Below are 21,916 nucleotides of genomic sequence, written 5' to 3'. Positions count from 1 at the left end.
ATGAACAAAGAGGAAAATGATAAATGTGGTTAATTTTTACTTTCTAGTAACCTGATTTTATTCAGTGTCATTTACAATGTTAACTTTTTGTTAACTGACAAAAGATGAACTCTGTTTTACTCAAAATGTCAAAATGTGATGTTGTAAAACAGGCAAAATAAAATAGTTTGATTGAAATTCATATGTCCTTAAGGATTTCATTAATTCTTGTTTTCCATGAGATAGAATTTGGGTTAACTTCCTACAATCCTCACTTGTACATTTGGAGAATTTTTGTCTGAGTTAAGTATCAAAGGAGCTGTAATGCTAATGGTTGAGTTTTAGCTATTGATCAGTTGTTTTAAGATAACACAGTTAAGTTGGTCTAATAATATTTAGCTTATCTGATTCTGGCCACAACATCTGTTACCAACATCGTCATTCCCATTACATTGATATCTTTCAGTCCGATCTGTCTGTTTCTGTTTTCCAGTCTGATTTTTATATTTCTACTGTCTGAAGCCATATATTCATTGTATGAGTTCTGATTATTTGCTCTTTGTTAAGTTTCATTTTTGGTTTACTTTTTCATTCCGGTTTATGCTTCAAAAACTGTATCAAACAATTTGTGTACTGGTTTTCTACATGGTAGATATTCCTCATATATTACACAATTGTTTATGTTCATGTATTAATTTTTTGTTGGTGTAGTGGTCATGCTACTCTTAGCTTGCCTTTTACTAGTTTGTTGTATTTGTCATGTTTGACTCTGTGTTTTATGTTACTGTTATTCCTCTTGTATGTTCTCTTTCTGTCTTGTTCTTTGCCCCATCCTTTAGAGTCTCTTCATTTCATATTTGTTCATTCTCACATCTTTCTCAGTAGTAGTCTGTACATGTAGGACAGTCTAAGCTGCTAAATCTAATATCACCCTGTTTGCTTTCGTCCAATCCCACATTCATTCCACTCAGATTTTTCCCAGTTAACTGTCCGTATCTTGCTATTTTTCAGATCATATACCTATACTTCCTTTTATTATCTCTATATTAATTATTCTGTATTTGTTTTTGTGGTCATCCTTCAAGCCGCATCCTTGCACATCCTCTCTCACGTCTTGCCTCTAATCATCGGCAAAGTATCACTTACCACTCCCTGTTATTCTAACCCAGTCACACTATACAAGCACGACCCATAGATGTCCTCATCAAAACCTAACCATTCCAAAATGATTAGCAACAGAGGCAGAGGTTGGGAAGAGAGAAAACACTCCCCCCCTCTAGGCCTGCATGCACTTGCAAATTCTGCAACCCTATCAGCTGGTGTTTGTTTTGAGACTTTTTGGATATGCACGTTAACAAAGCCATGAACACGCTTGTGCCAAGACTGGAATATCAAAGAGCTCATTTTACAGGGGACAAGTATCGGGAACCTGGACGAAGGAACGTGTCAAATGATCTATTTGCAATGCTGGTTGGGTTTCTAACATATGGTTTATTGTTAATGTCTACCTGGGGAAAAAAACTAAAGTGGTAGGGGAGCTTTGGATAGGAGGGAAAGGATGGTCGGCGTGTTGTTAGTGGAATTTGGATTTGTTTAAGGTTGCCTGATGATTGGATGTACAGTGTAGACAGTTGCCTTGGTGAGTGTTTGGACAGAAATTGAAAGGTTTTGATGAATTGGCAAGGATGGTGATAAAGGAAGTGGTCTGTGGTTAGTTTGTAAATCATGTTCTGAATTGGTAAAAATGATGGTGAGAATAATGATAGTTGGAAAGGTGAGATGCTCAGTCAGATATTTTCTGTGCTGAGCAAATTTCTACATTAGCAAATTTTAGCACTCTGTTTTCCTTCCTCCGTGGCCTCAGGTGATAAACATTTCATCATTTTAACTCCCCATGAACCACCCATAACCATTAAGCAGGGTCAACGTCTTCTGAGTTTCAGTCCCGAATCCCTTTAAACTCAACACATCTAAAATATTGACAAGATTGGATACAATCATCGGCTGAGCATCTGTTGCTAAGAGGACTGACTGCCGCTCTTAGCATCCAGTCAAGTGACAACACACTTTTAGTACTGCACACTTCCTGACGAGTGGTTTGAATGGTGTACGTGACCGCCACGACAAGTCCGCAAGAAAATAATTGTGAAAGGAAGATGGGTTTGGTATTAGCGTGAACTCTACGTGAACGGCATAACAAACCCCTAGACGTTACTCATGCATTTGACCATATCATGACCACGTCAATAATATTGATCCTATTGATCAAATAAAACTATTTTGAAAGGATTGCATTTTGTATTTAACGCTTCAGAAACAAAAACAGATATCATCTGTTACTTTTTGAGGGGATGGGGTTTCTAAATAAAGGTACCATTGTTGTACAAAAATGTACTACATAGTATAAGCAGTACAATACCAATTTGTTGGACATTTTCCAATTTTGTCCGGGTTGACTTTGGTCAAGTTGTAATTGTCTTGATAGGGTAGTGTGTAATACTTTCTTTTCACCTGACTTGTCTTGTATCCAACCATTTTTACCTACATCATCTGCAGCTTTCATTTCACAGTATTTTTCTTCAATGCCTGACTGATATTTCAATGTATGCGTATTTCAAGCAAACTTGGGAGGCACTCTACTTAGCTTAGCCATGACTCATTACGACGCCCTTTCAGAGTTTGTGTTGAATATTCCTATCATTATGATAAATATTCCAGTAGCTGCAAAGCAGCAGATCTAGTTAATTGGTAGTGCAAAGAAATAAATGTTTAAAGTGCAATTACTAGGACCTTCCTTTCCATTGTTTGATGTGTACACATTGAGTGCTTATTCTGGTCATTCATTTTAAGTGCAAGACAAATGTACAGTATGTAAATGCATACATTTCTTTGGTGCATTTACTGCGTAAGCCAATGCAAGCATCGGGCTGATGACTGGCCATTGAGTATCTGACTGTAAATTGTTGGCTATTCCTACAGGGTCTATTTGCTTTGGACAGCAGCTTAATTAGTGGAGGCTTGGTGTACTAATGGATCTTGGTTATGATATAGACCTGCAGTCTACATCATGGGGATGAGTACACTTGTCACAATGATATATGGATAGATCAGTGAAAAATTCATTTTGCGTCCATAGTTTAATCCAGAGTTCACAGAAAAAAAACTACAAAGGAAAAGACACTATTTAGATGAAAAACAAAACAAATGAAATTGTTTTCAAATCTGTACATGTACATAGCTTCCTGGGCAGGCAATGGGAAAACCACCCCCTTCAAAATCCATAAATGGGTGTTTTGGCCATCCATTCATCATAATACATGAGGCGTCAGCTGAATTCCAGTATGTGCGTGTCATTATTACACATGCGACCTTGCAATGCTTTGTGTTACTAATCGATAGTATATGTATGTGTAGGGTAGATGCCCTACACTGTGAAATGCTTGTACTGCCCCATATAAATTTCATACTCAGTTGGTTTTGCCGAGGCCTGAACAGTTAGCGCCAGCCAGAATGATAAATTTGAAAGCGAGGCAGCGTTTTGTGGTTGTTTGTGGCTATAGACTGGGCCCTGGCGCCGTACTTATTAATGATGCAAATTTAATGTGTGTACGGACTGTAGACTGATGTACCAAAGAGGGATTATGTAGGGAGTTACATAGGGTAGGTTTACATGTAGGTTTAATGGTGAAGTATTAACGCAAGGAGAGTAAATTAGAAATGATTGTGTCTGGTGAAGGGAGAGATCTTGAATAAAGAATATTTTATGGTTTTATTTTTTGTAAATTCTCGTCCTCCTCGTTGAGCTGCTTGTTGTTCTGCCTTGAACGCTAACCTTCAGAATACAACCAAATCTAGCAGTGGAAAGGTGGAGCCATGTCACCCTTTTTCACCTGTTATATTCTCACTTCCACACCCCTTTCTCGTGAAAGATGCTACAGGTTGATGCCACATTCACCAAGTCAGACTAGATATAATAATGCTTGGTTTAATTTCCCTTTTTCCCTTGGCAAATAAACATGCCATAATTGTAATAATGGTTGGCAGTGGCTGTTTACATTGTAAATGCATTTTCATGGACTAATGGTCCTTCTCACAGAAGCACATTAGTGGCTTGAGTCATCCGTTTAATTTTCCTAGGATGGTTTGAGCTTCATTGACAGTCTCAAACTGATAAAGAGAGCTTAGATAATTGACAAAATTATTCTGTTTGCATCTTTACTGCCAAGGCACTCTTTCTTGTATGCATTTGCCAGTCTTAATATTTCTTTTGGTTTGTTTCCCCATTTTGCAAGGTTATCAAAACTCAACTTTCAAATTTATCCTTGTTTATTAGATCATTTTCTCTCAAATATTACTCTCCAAAAACTAGGAACCTAGATTTTATTTTTTTTATGAAGATTTTGTGTTCTTGACAATTTCTAAGCTGAGGTTTTGGACATTTTCGAATTCAATTGTTGTTGTCCAACCAAGCACATGTATGTATCTTTCATTGTTTTGTCGTGTGATAAAAACCCTTAAAGTGATATTTTTCTGTTGATTTTTCCAAATTTTCAGAGCCCGTTCTCCTCAGTGCAGTGGGACAATCCTAATGCATTATTTAATGCACGTTGTCTAGAAACCCAGGCTACGTATGACATTTTATTCTTTTCATTTTTACTGCATTTTTAAAAATACATTTTGAAAACACATTATATCTCTTACTTTTTTAAACTTCATTCTTTTAATTGTCTCAGTTATATTTTAAATTAATTTTTATCTTTCTTTCATTTTTGGTTCTTTATAAATTTCATTGATTTTCCAGTGGGAGTTTTTTCACTATTTTATTACAAAGACATACATTATCATCTTATTTATTTTACAACACAACTTTGTTTTGTTTTTTTAATAGGTTTTTAACATTTGATTCGTAATATTCTGGGTTTTTTTTTTAATGAAGCTCAACATTTCAGCCTCACATGACTCCTTTTTGCTTCCACACTACAACTTTTCTGTTAAGAAATGTTTTACTGGAGATGGAAACAGCCCCAAAATCTCCCACCTCTCGCAAAACCTTCTCAAAAGTAGTTTCTTTTCTCTCCAGTGCCATATTATTCTCTTAAAATTTAGCAATCTTTTAGGAATATTTCCTGTCAAACAATTGACCATATTTGCTTATCTTTCAGAAAGAAATTAACAATCTTCCCACCACTCCCCCCCCCCCCAAAAAATGATGGGCAATAATCGTTCCCGTTCCTTCTGCTATCCAATAATACCTGTACAAGGTGGCCTTCATGTTGCTAACACACCAATTATTGCTTGAGATTTTTAATCAAAAAAGGTGCAGACCACAAGTCTATGATAATGTTCACACGTTGGTAAATTGCAAGAAAATCTCCTGCAATAATTAAAAGTGAACAATAATGAGATACAAGGCTTCTTGTTTATCTTGAATTCCTCTGATTGTCAGTGAATGCCCTCTTAAGAATCTTCTTCCTTGAGTACTCATCTTGGCATTATACTCTGTTAGAAAGACGTCTTACCTAATTCATTCAGAAAATATACACTGATTTGAACAAGTTGCATCTAGCATGGTTAGCTTCTTGTTCTCCTGTGTTACCTTGGCAATTTAACACCACAGCAACTGGAGATTGCATCCTGGATTACTCAGCTTGAGTTTGTGAGTGCTAAGGAGTGAAAGTTCATGGATATTCAGAGTGACAGAGAGAGATGCTTCTAGCAGGAAGAAGATTGAGTCTGGTGCGTCTCTCTCAAGTGTCTGTTACGCTTTCCTGTTAGAATCCTCCTGAACTGACAGCGACACACTTAAAAACGAGACACTCGTCAAGGCCATTAATAAATCCAAGTTATCCCATGGATAATGTAGTAGTAGTTCAGCATGTCTGCTGTCTGATTATCTAGGACGGGGGTAAATTCTTGTATTTCAAAAGAGAACAATGCAAGGTTAAGGATGAAGTTTGCAGGATTCTTACAATGTAGTATGTTGAGACTATTCCTGATGGGTTTATTTTGGTAACATTGTGTAATTGACAAAAATGGGTCTTGTATAGAGGATGCTAGAAAATTAACGATGGAAGAAATTGAAGGCGAGAGTTACTTAGATGCAAAACCATGAGGTGTTACGTGCCTCTGAATAGCCAGTATTCATCAAATCATGTGCTGTTTCCTGCCCTAAAGAATGAGCAAGCACGTTAAAATCCCGCTAAAAATTGACCAATTTTAATTGAGGTTTGTCTCTTTAGCTTATGTGCGATGCATTGATAACCATCAGAATCGCGCCAGCGAGCCGAGCATTACAAGGCGCTAAGGTGAAATCGGATATCTCAGGGAGTGTACCTGCTTCACCATTGCATCCTCTGGCTATGATGATAGAAACCGGGGAATTATTATCGCAATGTCATCTGATGGGATTAGTTTTGTCATTAGGTCAGCGTCTCCCTCGGGGGTGGGGGGGGGGGGGAGATGAGCTAGCGAGAATTTCCAAGTGGTCTTGGGGTGTATGTCTGGAGGCGGGATGAGGCAGTAGACAGTAGGCTAAGGAGTTTGGTCCTCCTACTGACCTACAGGCAAAGTCTGACTCTGATTCACAGTTCCACAGCTTTGTCTGCATTTAACACTAATTTCTTAACAATTTGATGAATCCGGTTGCTTAGGTCTCTGTATAGAGAGGTATGATGATGCCAGACACCGAGAAGAAAGCACTGGAGGAAGTGTGAAATCAGTTTAAATGAAATGTTCCCTTGTGACTGTCCATTTGTCCTAAAAATGGGATATGCCAAAATGATGGTTTTTGATGATATTCTCATGAAACTAATTTTGATCTGGGGGATTCATGTTCAGACAATGGAAAAAAATCTTATATGTCTGAGCACTGATGAATTGTCTTATGTGTTAAAGATAATTCTACTTTTGTGAGAAGCCCTGCAAATTTTACAATTAACAAACATGTGATAAAACATTGTCTATAAAAATTATCAACTAATTTGCATCACCAGTAATCTTGGTTTCTTTTAAATAAGACATGTAAAGAATCCAATTTTCCACTCCCTGTTGAAAACATTGACATTCAATGGAATTAAGCATATCAGTTTCAAATCTTGTTTGCGAGGTAGAACGGTGTTGGACACTTTTCCGGGCTGCTTCATAGTCCAAGTGGTTTTTATCAAGCTACTTGTCAAGATGATGGATGTGTTTCTTATTTACACAGAATGATCAAGTAGTTGGTTGGTAAGGCAGAGGACATGCCGGTCGTTGAATACGGACAATTTCTCTGTATGGAGAAAAGATTGTAATAAGACTGAGCGATTTCCCATACGGCATATCGCTGGGAATAATATCCCTTACTTTCCAATAGATCAAGAGTGCCGCTGGTTGCGGGATTGGTTTGGGCAAAAATATGAAATGAAAGACTTGTATTGATATATGCAAGATTAGATTGTGGAAAGAGAATTCTAATTAAGATGAAATAAATAGGGAAATATTGGAAGGTGTTCATTACCTGTCACTAGCAAACATTGGAGTGAATGAAGAGTCTGTCTCGATTTGAAATTAACGGTGTTTTCTATGTTTCCTCATTTCTTTATTATGCACTTTTCCTTTGAAATGTTTCCAATTTATACATGTAATTCACAAACGTCATTTCATTTTGATAAATTATGATGAGTTTTCTAATTCTTTGATGTACTTCTACATACAGCTGCTTAATCTAAATTTAAAAGCTCACTTTTTTGTGAGGATACTTTTGACCAAGTAAAAGGGAGACAAGTTGAAAGAATGCAGGTCTAAATCAAGTTTAGCAAGAATTGAAATACATGTAGATCAGTTGAGTGGGGTGCCTGAGTGGGGCCAGGTTTATGGTTACATTTTTCTTTTCAAATGCACAACCCTGCACAATTGCAACTGATATTGAATTTTCTTCCCATTGATTACTATCATTTTATGAATTCAAGCCTACGTTTTTTTTCCTTTGAATTACACATCTTCAATTATTTTTCTCTCAGTTCTTGTTTTGTACAAAAATAAGATTGTTTTATATAAAAACAAGAAGACAAAACAAACAAGGAATGGCAAGACACAACTGTTGAAGTCTCCTCTCCTCTGGAGTAATGATTTACCTATTACTTCAATTTAGAACACATTACATACTTCAGAGTCACATATTTTAACAGGTGTATGATGCTTACACTGTAACAACCTGCTTTTAAATGAGAAATTTAGATTGGAATGAAAACTGAATACGTTCAGTTAGTTTGTGGAGAAGTAAAGAAAGCTTGTCACTGTGACTAAGATTTGTTCCTCAAGTTTAATTTTTGTATTTTCTCGGTTCAATTTCTTTGCAGAGACACACGTGTAGTGCGAGATCCTACAAAAGAGAATCGATCAAAAGGATACGGTTTTGTTTCTTTTGAAAAAGAAGAGGTAAGTAAATCTCTGTTTTAGTTTCAGTACTATTCTCAATAACCCTAACCCTTGCATCCTATTTCTCATTTACGTACAATCATATTACATAATTATTTTCATTCGTAATTTCGAAAAATTTGTTTTTGAATTTACATTTATTGCAAGATGAGCTAATTTTAAAGCTTGGGCCCTCTTGGTTGGAAAAGAGGTCATGGCATCATTCTTAAAATGTTATATTAAGGCAACAGAGGCTTTGTTGTCCCAAACATAGCAGCACCTTAGTTTTAATGTTGAAATTTCATACAATGAACTGATAAGTTTATTCATGAGTTTATGTCTGTCATACTTTTTGTTGCCAGTTTTCAAGGAAAGTAGTTGGCAGCAGGTGGTTGTGTTCCTTGTCTAAATACCCAATGTCTTGAGATATCAGTATTCAAACACTTGAGTGTCCTACCCTCTGCTTGTATGTCTCTGTACTTACCTAACAAGTGACTTGCATTAATATTGGATGACTGGTTAATATTAAAGCATTTGCCTGCTAGACATCTCTCATTTTCTGTCTTGTTTTAATCGACGGGGTTGGAATGCATCTTACTTAGTCATACATGTACCTCAAGAATATTCAGCACTTGAGTACCCCTAATCATGCAAGAATTAAAAATGTATGTTAGGAATAATGGCACGTCTGTACACACTCAACCAAATCGATCTATACAGACATGTTATGGGTGCATGGCTTGGTGGAGCCAATCTAGGACGGAACTTTTCACAAAAGAAAAAAAAAATATCTTAGGTTTTACTCTGATGAAATTATATTGGTGAAGGGCAATATCCAATGCTGATTAAGTCTGATTTTTGGTATTGGATATAAAATTATGTCAACGTTACCTTTTTGTTGATGTTTGAAAACTCACGGTAAATTTATTAAATAACCACTTGTAATTGCTTAAATCTTTCTATTGTTTTTATCAGGAGGCCAAAAATGCGATGAAGAGAATGCATGGTCAGCAATTGGGAGGTAAAGTCATTCGTACGAACTGGGCCTCACGTAAACCATCAGAGCAGAAAATTGAGAGTAAGTCACAAAGCTTCTTGTACTTATTACACCGAGTCATATAGTTTGCCTCATTCGGTTTTTATTTTGATATACTTTTGAGCCCAAAGAAAGTAGATTACTTGTTTTATTCAGTGACAATTTTGCTAGAAACTTTTCAGATTACTCCAAAATCCTCTGCATTTCAGATTAACCTCCTAATCTGTAATGGATGGGCCCTACTTTCCTAAACTCCGCAAAATCTTCTGGTGTATTCTTGGAATATTTTTCCATTCTCAAAATATGTTGAGAAACTTGAGATAGAATATGGCAAGCAATAGTCAAGTCATGTCTTGGCTGCATTGAGCTGGGGCCACTTTACTTTGTTCATTTTACTTCGAATTTCATGCTTCAAATCATTTACAGATCTTTCTGTTTTGCTGTTTTACTATGATAGAGATGGTGGTGTACAGAACCATTCTATCTCATGAGCTTATTGAATCGTAATTCTGAACAGGTTTTCTGCAAGTTAAGTGCTCAGGGTCACATGTAATTGCTTTAATCTTGAGATGATGTATTCAATTGTAAAATTGATCAGTTAATTAAGTAAGTTGATGACTAAATTTCTAATTTTGCAGTGAAGACACGCGAGGATGTTTATAATCAAGCAAGTGTCAACAATTGTACGGTATACTGCGGTGGTATTCAAAATGGAATGTCAGGTATGTTACTAGGAATCATATTTTTCAGAAGTTATAAACATGAGAACAGTAAATACATTAAAAAAATTAATATTATTGTAATAGTAGAAAAATTACCATTACAATCAAACAAGCCAGAAAAATTAGCTAAATTTGTATTGTCTTGTGAATATATATATTTGTACAAATGTTAATGTCCAAATTTTAGCTAAGAATAGTTAAGATATGTTTTAGGGGAAGGTTATTCTTGGTCTGGCTTTAGAAAATAAGACCTCTCTGTATCATCAGACCCTTTTGGAGTTTGAAGGTGGAGTATTTTATTGTCCAGTTTTCATCAATAATTGAATCATAGAGACCCTGATGAAAATAATCCAATAACCTGCACTCAGAAACCAAGATATAAATCCAGCCGATGTCATTCTGAATTCAACTGCTTTTGTGAATTCTTCCACAAAACCTGGCAGTTTTTTTTCAGGATTTTTCCCAGATTAATCTCGGCCGACACTGCGATCTGATGGACTCCTTTCATGTCTTGTTTTTGTGTTCAACAGAGGAGTTACTACGTCAAAGGTTTCAGGACTACGGTACCATACAAGAGATAAGGCAATTTCCAGAGAAAGGTTACGCATTTATTCGGTAAGTCGACATACTGGAAGAAGGCTGGAGGAAAAAGCTTGACATTCTGCCGACAGAGAGCTAATAACATTGACTATCCATAGTCACATGCATGAGATACGCCATGAAGCCACCATTCATGCTAATTTACCCCTATTGATTATAGTCCTAAGGTATTAAGTACAGGCCAGCGCTCGATAGATTTTAATGATCGAGTCGTCAAATGAACCGTAACCTAAATGACTGCAAAGTTCATATGCCTGATGGAATTAAGTGAAAATTCAAAGTCAGTCGAGAATTTAGGAAAATCCTTGAAATAAAAAGCTGATAATTTTTGTATAGTTCTGTTCCTTACTCTTTTGAGTTTGGGTTATAATTTAATACTTATTTATGTTGGAGTATTGCAGCTATCGTTCTGAATAAATTTTGTCATAATTTTATAAACAATTATTCAGTTTGCCCTTTGGTTTTTAATATTTTTTTTTCCAGTTTTATATGATAGTCCAATTTTTCATAACTAAGCTATTTTAGAAATTATCATGAATCCTTAACCAATAATTGGTAAAATGTTAAGTATTTTGTTATTTTGTCTTTAGGTTTGGATCACATGAAGAAGCAACTGGGGCAATAGTTGGCGTACACAGTCAACTTGTGGGGAACTATAAAGTCAAATGTTCGTGGGGGAAAGAAACACCGTCAGAACCTTCATCTCATGTCCAGGTATGACATAAAAAAGGTTGCAAAGAATACATGTATATATCTGTTTGAGTTCAAAATTAAATTGTCACCAGTTTTTTAAGGTTAGAATACATCATGGTGGCAGACAAGATGAGTTATTTTGTGAAACAGCAGCAAATTGAAGTGTTTCTAAAATCGTTTCTTTCCTGTGTACAGACTGGTAATTATGCATGTAGACATTCAGCTTTTCCCACAAATCACTGTATTTGTTCTTTTGATATTCGGTGTTAATTCCATTAAAACTGGAATTACATGTACAACGTGGAGCCTTGTGCAGCTTGAAATATCCATGTCTTGTTCCTGACTAGCCAGTTGTTTGTCGGATATTGCGATGTCTACATAGAAAGCTTTGATAGCTACTGATGGTTTGGGGAACAAACTGTTATCATTGCTTTCCACTTGGAGGTTTTCCTGAGTGACAACTGAGAAATTGAGAATTGAGCTGTTTATGTCCGGTATGGTCGTATACCCTCTTGAATTCGTTGCCTATCATTGCAAGCGATCCCTACCCCCCCTTTCCTTTCCCCCCTTCAGCGGTGCTCTACACTTGAAGCGTCAGGTTATTCCGTTGGCACATTGTAGGCTCGGCAAGGCAATTTGATTGCAAGGTGTGAAAGACTGTTGCGAGCTGTTCCGTTCCTCCCTTGGGTCATTGCTTCAGTCAAGCAGCCATACCTTGGCTGGAATACAGAGATACAACCCAACTAGTAGACCAAGGAGAGTTTGGAATATAACCAGTTGATAGGGAGGGAAATATGTGAAGCATAGACTCTATAGTCTTATCAGGTTGCCGTCAAATATTTGGGGGTAAATCTTTCTGGTTCAGAGATTCAACCTGACCTACTTTGAACTTGTCACTTGTTTTCTATTTGATGTTTTATTTTTCCAGTGCTCGTTTTTATCGGCATTTGAAATGTTAATTTCATTAGATTTAACATTACCTAGCTGCTGCTTTTAGAACAGTGCTTTCTTAAGAGTAGAAAATCAGTCATAATCAAATTATTTCATCATCAGTTTCTGGACATCATCATAAATAAATACATCTTATGCTCAGATAGTCTGTGAAAAAAAATGGACCTGGACTCCTTAAGAGCAACTTCTCGGCCCCTTTTTCCCCCCCACATCCCTATTTCCTCCAATTATTAAGATCAAACTTAATAAGACTGGTCTCTTTTGCTTGCAACACCTATCCATCCGTTCATTTGTAGTCCGTGCATATCCCGAGTTGTTCATTGGTCGATAACGCTGACTACCTTTCATGGTATCAGAGCCTGGAATATCACGCCTGGTCAAATGACGACTTCTCTCGGTGTTGTGGAGTCAAGCAAGAAATTTGTGATTGACGTGAGTAAGAGGAGGAGAGATGGGAAGTAATCAGGAAAAAGTGCAGTGGTCTGACATGAACTACACGAAGAAAATTCAAAGGATGGTGTAGGACGTCTAACACGTGTGCTTGTGTAGTCTTGTTTCTGGGAGGGAGCATGTTGCTTTCAATTATTGGCTATAATTAGTTTTCCAGATGTTGCCTTTTTCTTAGACATGACATACAGAAATTTAATGTGAAAAGCAACCCATCATTATATAAATTTCTTGAATTTTTTTTCATTTTTACTTTTTATTTGATTCCTTCGCATTTACAATTTTTTTTTTTTTTTAGCATTTATGTGTCTTTTTAGTCTTAAATATCTTTTATTTATTTAACATATTTGGTAAGATTTTTGATTTTAAGTAATTTGTTTTTCAAAATCCAATATCTCTCAAGTTTGTTCTTAATCCCTCAGTTTGGAGAAATGTTCCAAAAAACCCCCCAAAAACGTATTTTCAAATAGTTTAAAATTGTTACTTTTTTTTTCTTCATTTGTTTTAAAACATTTCTGACAGTTCGTCATATTTGAAAGATTTTCCAAACTTTGATTTTTCATTTTTATAGGTTTCTTTTATTGCGCATTTGTTCTTGCAAGCCATTTCATAATCGCATTCATTCATTTTGTGTTTCTCTTATTTCATTTCGTATTCAAGACTTGGCTTTCCCTTCATTAATTTATCATTCTTTGTTTGAATTTACTGTCAATGTTTAGTGAAATATTGACGAAAAGTTGAACTCACTTTATTTTCTAAGAAGCCCATTTAAATTTAATACTTATTACTTCATACATCATTTAAATGGATTATAAATGACATAAAAATTGTGGTTGTCTTAATCAAATTGCAGTGAGTCAGCGTAACTGCATAATATAAATTGCTTTTTCTTTTATTCCACATAAATAAGGCTCAGGGAGAATGGAAAACATATGCTCTTACCTCCAAAATAAAGGAAAAGTGAATAATTGTTCACTCATTGAAAGATAATTTTGTGCATCATTTGTTCATTTTTCAAGTGAATTTGAAAGAAATATGAAAATATTTTGATTGAATCCTGACTTTCTATCTGCCTGATCCTCTCAATTTCAGTACTTGATCCCTGATCTTTTTACCACTTTACATGGTGTATTCCTAGATTAGATATCCTTTTACCTGTTTTCATAAGTCCCCTCTTGAGAGCATTGAGTTGGGGGAGGGTCCTTTCGTGCTCTGTCATTGGCTCTTACGTGTACTGACAGCTGACAAGCCTAGTAGGGTGTTAGTGCAAATACAAGCGACGTGTTTGTGAGCTCCGCCGAGCAACGCTTGCACCTGCGTCACATAACACATGTGTGGAGACTGGGTGTCTTCAGAATATGATGAAAAAGGATTGTCAGGGGAATTTCCCCTTTAAGATGGCTGTTAATCTTTCCAGTGCTGAAGACTCCAGCCCTTCATTTTATATTCTGACAAATTTCTGGGATATTAGTTTTAGCTCTGCTTGATTTTGTTAAGAGAAACTTGAATTATTTATAAAAGTTGCACTTGAAATGTGTATCAAATTAGTGAATTTTGACAGAATTAGGAAGTTACCTGCAAAAATAGCGTTGGTAGAATTTTCTTTTTTTTATCAGAAATGAAAGTGAAATATTTAGGAATTGTACAGTATAATTTCATTCACTGTACTTTTTTTTTTTTAGAAAAACATACAATCTTCTGTTTTTGTTATCCCTTGAAAATTTGCATAGACAATATTTCACCATTTGTTTTGATAGAATACAGTATATGAAATATGAACCTTTTACCTATTATGGAAATTGCTTGTCCAGTTTTGGCCAAAACAGAATTAATCACTTAAAATGGAAAGGGATTAATCCATTATGGACATCAGATCTGTCATGCACACGAGCTGAAAGGGTAATCGTTTAGCAATTGAAATGATTTGTTGCAGTATAAATGCTGTTTTATATTGGTCCATGTCCTTTCTATAAATCCTTCAGTTCAACCTCAAAGCTGTTTCCAGTGACTCCTACATTTATCACAAATCTGACCTGTTTTCCACAAAGATTTAAAAAAAATTCTGCCCTTAAACAACCATCTTTTAAATTTTATGTCAATCTTTGTTGTGAATTAGAAAATCATGTCATTAGTTGTAGAAGAATGATTTCATTTGTGATGAATAGGAACTGAGTAGAATTCAAGCTCCCATCCGATATCAAAATATCCATATCTAGGTATACCCTACCAATCTCTCAGAGGGTTGAAGTTAGACCAAAATGAACTAGCTCAATCAAATTTGACCTGTGAGAGTGTGACATGCAGGGTGTGAAATTCTGCACTGCCTAATAATGCATTTCCTGTGAACAAAAAAACCTTAAAAAAATTGTAAGCCCATATTTGCAGGAACAAATGTGGTAATGTCCAGAAAATGTTTGATGAGCAAATTTTAATTCACCACCTGACATCTGCATGTACAAACTTTTTCTTCAAAGTGTTTCAATGAAGTAAAGCTAGATTACCTACACCAAACGTTGTCCTGTTTGTCGTTTGTTACACAGCAGCAGCAACAGTATGCATATCAGAGCTTTGCCTCCTACCCGCAGCAGGCAGTGCAACAAACGCAGCAGACTGGCCAACCCTATGTGCAGTATTTCAACCAACCGTTCCAAGCCAGTCAACAACAGCAACAATATCTGCAGATGACGCCATCAACACAGGCCACGTACTACTACAACTATCCACAGTAAGGACATAGAGTAGATATTGGTCAAGATCGGTGTTGCTACTGTTAGACAATTTATGTAAGGAAATTGTGACACATCATGTGGGCAGTCTAGACCAATCCCGGCACACGATCATTTCTATTGGCCCTTTCAATGGCGGAAGTATTATGCTAGCCTTGTACAATAATTTCTCTATTAAATGGTTTCTGTCTGCCAGAGATTGGGATTTTTTTGGGGGGTGGGGTGTGACACCAGTTGACACTTGGTGGCACTAGGGGGTTATCACAACCCTTGAATTGATGCAACCTACATGTGATGGTGGTTCTACCTCATTCATCTAACCCCCTAGTAGTTCCCCAGGACTACCCTGCTAAATCCAACAGAGCATGACGATCGCTCATAATGAGTTTCCTGCTCAATCCAACACAGTCCCACACATCCCAACTTGCCAAGTTGTTGGGTACCTGAACATATAAACTGACTGGCATGCTCAATCCAACAGAATCCAACTGTGGCTTATTTTTCTGTTTGCTGCTGGATCCAACAGAGCCCAACTTGGCGTTATTTTCCAGTACCCAACAGAATCTGACTCTGAATGTTTTCAGTTGGCTTCTGAGTCCAACAGATTTCAACAGGAATATACACTAGGGGTTTACTGCTCAGTCCATCAGGACCCAACAGATATATATATGTAAAATAGTTGGATCCTGTTGGATTGAGGAGGGTTAGGGTTAATAGCTTTTACAAGTCTTTATTTTCCAGTGTCTCCTTTTCAATCTGGTAGTTTGATTCCTCAAGTGATTATCTGACCTGTTTCTTGTTCTCATTTACAGGGCGTCAGGTATGGTTATGCAAGGGCAATACGTTCAGAGTCAATTCCCACAAGGACAAGGTGTTCAACAGACACAGTACGCCCAGCAAACTCAACCAATCTCGGCCCTCGGACAAGGAATGGCTCCCAGTAGAGGACTCATGACTCCTAACTCAACCCAAGGAAATTATATGCATACTGGCTTCCCAACTCAATAGAGAGATATCCTCCCTACCCCCTATCCCCCGGGTGGAGGGCAGGCTACCCCCACCCTCTATCACTCATCTCACTCAAGGAGTAGACACAGAACTTTTGATATTGAAGACTGGTCGATGTTGGCGCTAATGTTAGCGCTGGAAGACATGTTTTGTACATGTCAACACGAGATGGCTGGTTTTGTAGGAGCGGTTGATCATGTTTATGTGTATTTTCATGGATATGGAATGCCTTAAGTTGGGTTTGGACCCGTGTTGTATTTCAATCGGACGCTTTGAGTTTACCTCAATCATGTGATGAGCAGATCTGATCATGTGATATGTGTATCACATGATGTGCTTGTCAGGTGGTTTGATAATTAATGAGACTATAAACCTTAGAACCGGTCATGTGATACCATGTGATGTCTAGTATTTATCACATGACTTGTCAGGTGGTTTGGCTTGTCTGAAGTCGGGCCTAGCGTGATTGGGCGACAGATGATTGGTCATTGAAGCTCAGCTGTCTTTATGAGAAATTGGCTAAAAATTGCCAAATGGTGTAAAAAATAACACCAAGTAACGAGAGAGAGAAAGTGTGATGAATATTGTACAAAGAAATAACGTAAAGTATTAAACAAAATAGTAAGAAAATTAAGTCAATGTGGGTGGTGGGTAAAATGTACATGTAGTGCAGGGGGTAAATCCTTGCATTTTGATATATATTATATGTGTACAAACTGTTTTAGATAAAATGAAATGGTTATTTGCCAAGTTTTGGGTATGGACAGATGTCGTTGACTTGCCTGGGTTTCAGACAATGTCTGTTGTGATAAAAGCAACTTTGGGGGATAAAGAGACTCGCTGTTTACTTTACTTTGAGTCATGGACATTCCACTAAGGAAGATAATTTGGCGTAATTAGAATCCATTGACAATAAGATGGGAATTTCCAGAATGCCACATAGATGGATCACAGTAAGAAAGATGGAACTTAGTAAAACAGCCAGACGAAAATGGAAACGCTTTAGTTTTATTTCTCTGCTGTTCAAAACCTGTCGGCATTGTTCATTATTGATCAAGATGAAATTCAAAGGCATTGTAACAAGAAAAATGGTTCATATTCTCATCCTTTCAAGAAGAAAGGAATGGCTTGGTTATTGTGTTTCAGACTTGACAAGAAATGGTTACTGATGTAGGCATTTAATAAACCTTGTTATGAGATGCTTGTAAGCGTTATGCATACCCCTGAATTTTGTGTTGTATGTGTTTAATGTCTCTAGATGGTCTTCGTATTATGTCATTCTGTGAGATTTGGATGTTGATCTAATATTTCTGTCATTTGTTCAAATCCTGGATTATATACACCAGCTTTGATAAGAGTTGGTTTGTGACTTTTGTATATTGAAAGTAATGATTACATTTGACGAACACTTCATAAGAAAGTAATAGATTGGACTTGTGTATTATATCTCGACATGAATTCAAGAGATCTCTTTGATTTGTTGCAATGGGTTGCGCATCAAGACGGACACAAGTCACTCAGGGTATAAAATGCATCATTTAGTGCCTTGTTTGATTTTTTCTCATTTTTTTTAACCAACACTCCACAGTTTGATTTTATGAAAATTATGATGCTGCACAAAAAAAATCAAAACAAGTAAAAAAAAGGGTAAAATGTAATTCATAAATTGGTTATAAATAGTCTCTGTCTGCAGTACTTTATCTGGATTTTTTTCTTCCTTTTTCCCTGGCCATTTTTGTCTTGTCGGCAGTTTGATTACAGAGTGTGCCATTTTGGATTTAACTTTTGTGAATAAGTGTGCAGAGAAGTTTAGTTGCAATCTGGTAAAGATTTGGTGAAAGTACAGAAATGATGACACTGCTTAATAGCTCAAGACATTCTTGTTACAATGCCCAATGTAAATAAGTGATATGAAATGCCCTCGTTGAAAAGAACAAAAAAAAACTCGTCAAGTAGATACATACATTAAGTTTAAAGTAAACAACTGTAACATAAACAATGTGAAAAGACAAGGATTTGGTTGGTTTCCGTTGTCTTTAAGTGTATATAAACACTACCCATAGATAAGTCAGATATACTGTGATAAGTTGATTTCAGTGATTTTATGTTATTTGTCACCTAGTTGGCAATCACACATATCATGAAGTGCTGCAGTTTAGTATTAATTCTCTGTCTCCATAAAGTAGTTCTGCAAATTTCACTATCACCTTGTTCACGCTTCCTTTTTTAAAGCTTTTTTTTTAATCAGTTACAGTAATTTGCAAGAAGAAATTGACTAAAGTGAAAATCTGTGAGTTCGCAAATGTGTGAAGGACATAAACTTGTTAATATGGTCATTAATACTCATGAATTGATATTTATAACATGCATAGTCTTTTGTGACGGGAATGTTTTGTAATAACGGGGACCATGTTTATTTCTTTATAAAATGGTTGTGAAACTAAATTTGAAGCAAGTTCACCACACTGCGCTCTGTGAATAGCCTTTTGCTTTAATCAGCTGTAAAAAAGCAAGAAAGAAAAGTGATTTCTTTTTCTGGATGACCTTTTCATTCATCCTCTATTCTTTCTACTGGTGCTGTTGGCATAATTTAGTTTCTTGCTTTCTGTACCTATTTCTACACTGGAGTTCTCTGGGAAAATGAGATGAAAGTAAAACTTTTCTGCTGTATCATGTGTACATTTATAATTAGTTTGGTCAGACTGTGTGCTTTTATGTTTAATATATGTTGCCGTTAATAAAAAATAGGGTGAATTTCATGGAGTTGATAAATATGAAAAGTCTCCTTAGTACATGTTTATATGGTTACCATCTGGAAAAGCAAATAATGGGAGATTGGTACTGACCGCAAGGAGCCTAATGAGAATGGAGCCCTTTAAATTGCCTGCTTGGCCAGTTAGTTAAAATTCCTACATGTTGACCAGCGAGGGTAATAGTAAAATAAATGACAAAGAATTCAGTGTTGTTTGAAAAACCAATTTTTTTTGTTACCCTGGACAAAGACTACTTGGTTTTATTACCATTTAATGTGAAATGATTTGAGGATTAACTCAAGTTTCTGTCAGGCCAGCTCTTCCACAGTTCTGTTTGATTATCGTTAGTTTCTTAATGATATGCACAAACAAACTTTTCAATTTTTCTATGAAAGTTTTATACCGTCAGAGTTGTCTTGCTTGTTCCAAGAAACAAAGCAGGGCCTAATGTCTTCAGGGATGATGATGGTGTGTATTTTTCTCATGTGATATGAATGATACTTGTGAGTGGGGTTGGGGGTGTGAACGTGGGTATATTAGGGGATATTTGATATTGTTTCATATAAAAATACTTTAATTTCGTTCTTTGTGAAAGTTTTTGTAGCTGTGTGGAAGAGCTGGCCTGAAGTCTTGGGAGTTTACTGGTTTGCCAGTCAGTTGTGAAATAATTAAACATGTGACAGTAATTATATATTGTAATACTTGAAATATTTGCACAATACTGGAGTGCATTGACCCCAATCAAATTTATGGGAATGAATTTTGTTGGTGGCAGATGTTACTTGCTCCATGTTGGCGTAGCAACTTGCTCCATATTGGCATAGCAACTGAAGCGCCCTCTAGCATTGTGCACTGATTTTTCCATAAAAGGTAAACAAGTTTGGAATGGTCACATGTGCATATTATCAGCAATGTGATTGGTCCTTTTAGGAAACTAATCAGAAATGTGATTGGTTGTTTTGTGTGGTTTTTAGTTAATGTAGCTGGATTATTAAAGTAAGAAACAAATGTACCTGTACTCAGTGTCCATTGTTACAAAAATGTGTTAAAAGTCCATAAATTCCAGTGTTGAACCACACTGGGAGAATTTAATAAGGAAGATGTATACATAATGTGAAATATTTTAAGGGTGGGTGTGTTTTGGAATGGTAGGTTGGGAGAATTTAGTTATAAATGATAAACAAAAGTAGTGTGTAGGTTTGTAGAAGTAAACAAAACTTAAAAAAAGTTGGAGAGGAGTGTACAAAATGTAATATTTGGGTTTAAACAAAAATGAGTTAGTCCAGAGATACAGTAACTATAGAGTCCAAATAAAAACAAATTATAGATGTTATGGGGATCTGGGTGATATCTTAATTTTGTATACAAACCCTGGGAAACAAAATGAAATTGATGGTTGAATTTTGGTTCACAATGTGGAGAGTAGTTAGCCATAGTAAGATACATGTGCATTGTATGACTATTAGGCATAGCCAGCTAATGTCAGGGAAAAAGTATAACATTAAGCAATTTTCCCAAAACACTGGTTTTGTAGAATGATGGGGGAATAAAGCAAATAAAAAGGTATAATTTGTAAACAAAAGTACAAAATATTTGTTAGTGTGTGCCTTCTTGTGGTTGTCCAAGAAAAGATTTTTAGTTTATATTGCATTTTGTGATCAAGATTCCTACATAATCGTTTACTTGGTAAATTGGATTATTTCATGTGACGAACTTCATCCATTGAAGTCTTTCCTTACTCTTAGTCCAGTGGACAAAATTGTGCACTTTTTTATAAAGCGTGAAACTGGAAAACACGTATGATCTACATAATTTTGTCTTTGCGAAGTTTCCTGCTTTTTTGTGATAAGTGGCTGGCAAAAACCATTTTCACTGCGGGCATGATGATAAAGCCCCTCCCCCTTTTTTTAAATGGCCGTCACGCCCCTAAATGTGTGAATTTGCGATGGCTCCACATCTAAAACATTTTCTTGCATGAATATAAAACACTTGTGCCAAGTTTCATGCTTTTATGAAAAAGCGCACAATTCATTGATATGTTCGACTAGACCAGGGGCGGATCCAGGAATTTTCGCAGGGGGGGGGGGGGGTTTTCATCAGCAAAAAATTCAGAAAATGTACACAGGTTTTTTTTCTCCTGACACTTGGGGGGGGGGGGGGCTGGTACCATACTTTAATAGGGGGCGCTGTTCAAATTTGATGATTATTAACACTACATTACAGAATGGTGTACCGTATTTTGAACAGGCAAACATTATACCAGTATAACTTTTTTGGGGTGTCACAGCAGGGGGGGTTTTCGACTTATTTTTTAGGATATTGTATGGAAAAAAATTTTTTTGGACAGAGCTGGTTTTTTTTTTTGACCCCCCCGCCCCCCTCTGGATCCACGCCTGTAGACTGTGCTTCAACTGACACTATTCTTTACACAATTCCAGTAGACATGTGATCATTTATGGGACACTTCAATAGTTCAGTTTTTTTTTTTTCAAAATAAATGTGCCATGTCATATTAACAAGAAAAGTACTACAATTCAGAATCAGAATTATAGTTGAAAGAATAGTGAAATTTTAGTTTTGTAGCATTATGACAAACTAATACCGTAG

At 36.3% G+C, this 21,916-nt stretch overlaps 1 protein-coding gene across 5 annotated transcripts in view; it reads left to right on the top strand.

Annotated features, from left to right (window-relative positions):
- Nucleotides 1-20,894, top strand: part of LOC119719926 (nucleolysin TIA-1-like) — a 72,727-nt gene extending 51,833 nt beyond the window's left edge. For 4 of the 5 annotated variants that reach the window (XM_038189408.1, XM_038189407.1, XM_038189405.1 and 1 more), the window contains 7 exons: nucleotides 8,316-8,394; nucleotides 9,349-9,451; nucleotides 10,048-10,131; nucleotides 10,662-10,746; nucleotides 11,322-11,445; nucleotides 15,363-15,547; nucleotides 16,361-20,894. In XM_038189408.1, the coding sequence (XP_038045336.1) occupies nucleotides 8,316-8,394; nucleotides 9,349-9,451; nucleotides 10,048-10,131; nucleotides 10,662-10,746; nucleotides 11,322-11,445; nucleotides 15,363-15,547; nucleotides 16,361-16,556 (856 nt within the window). In that variant the 3' untranslated portion in view covers nucleotides 16,557-20,894. The remainder of the gene's footprint in view (nucleotides 1-8,315; nucleotides 8,395-9,348; nucleotides 9,452-10,047; nucleotides 10,132-10,661; nucleotides 10,747-11,321; nucleotides 11,446-15,362; nucleotides 15,548-16,360) is intronic. The other variant, XM_038189406.1, reaches the window with a different exon arrangement.
- Nucleotides 20,895-21,916: the final 1,022 nt, after the last annotated feature.

The sequence above is a fragment of the Patiria miniata genome, unplaced genomic scaffold, assembly GCF_015706575.1.
Source record: "Patiria miniata isolate m_02_andy unplaced genomic scaffold, ASM1570657v1 HiC_scaffold_9, whole genome shotgun sequence".
NCBI classification, from domain to species: domain Eukaryota; kingdom Metazoa; phylum Echinodermata; class Asteroidea; order Valvatida; family Asterinidae; genus Patiria; species Patiria miniata.
Note: the sequence above shows the minus strand (reverse complement) of the source record. Positions and strands in the feature narration are given on the sequence as shown.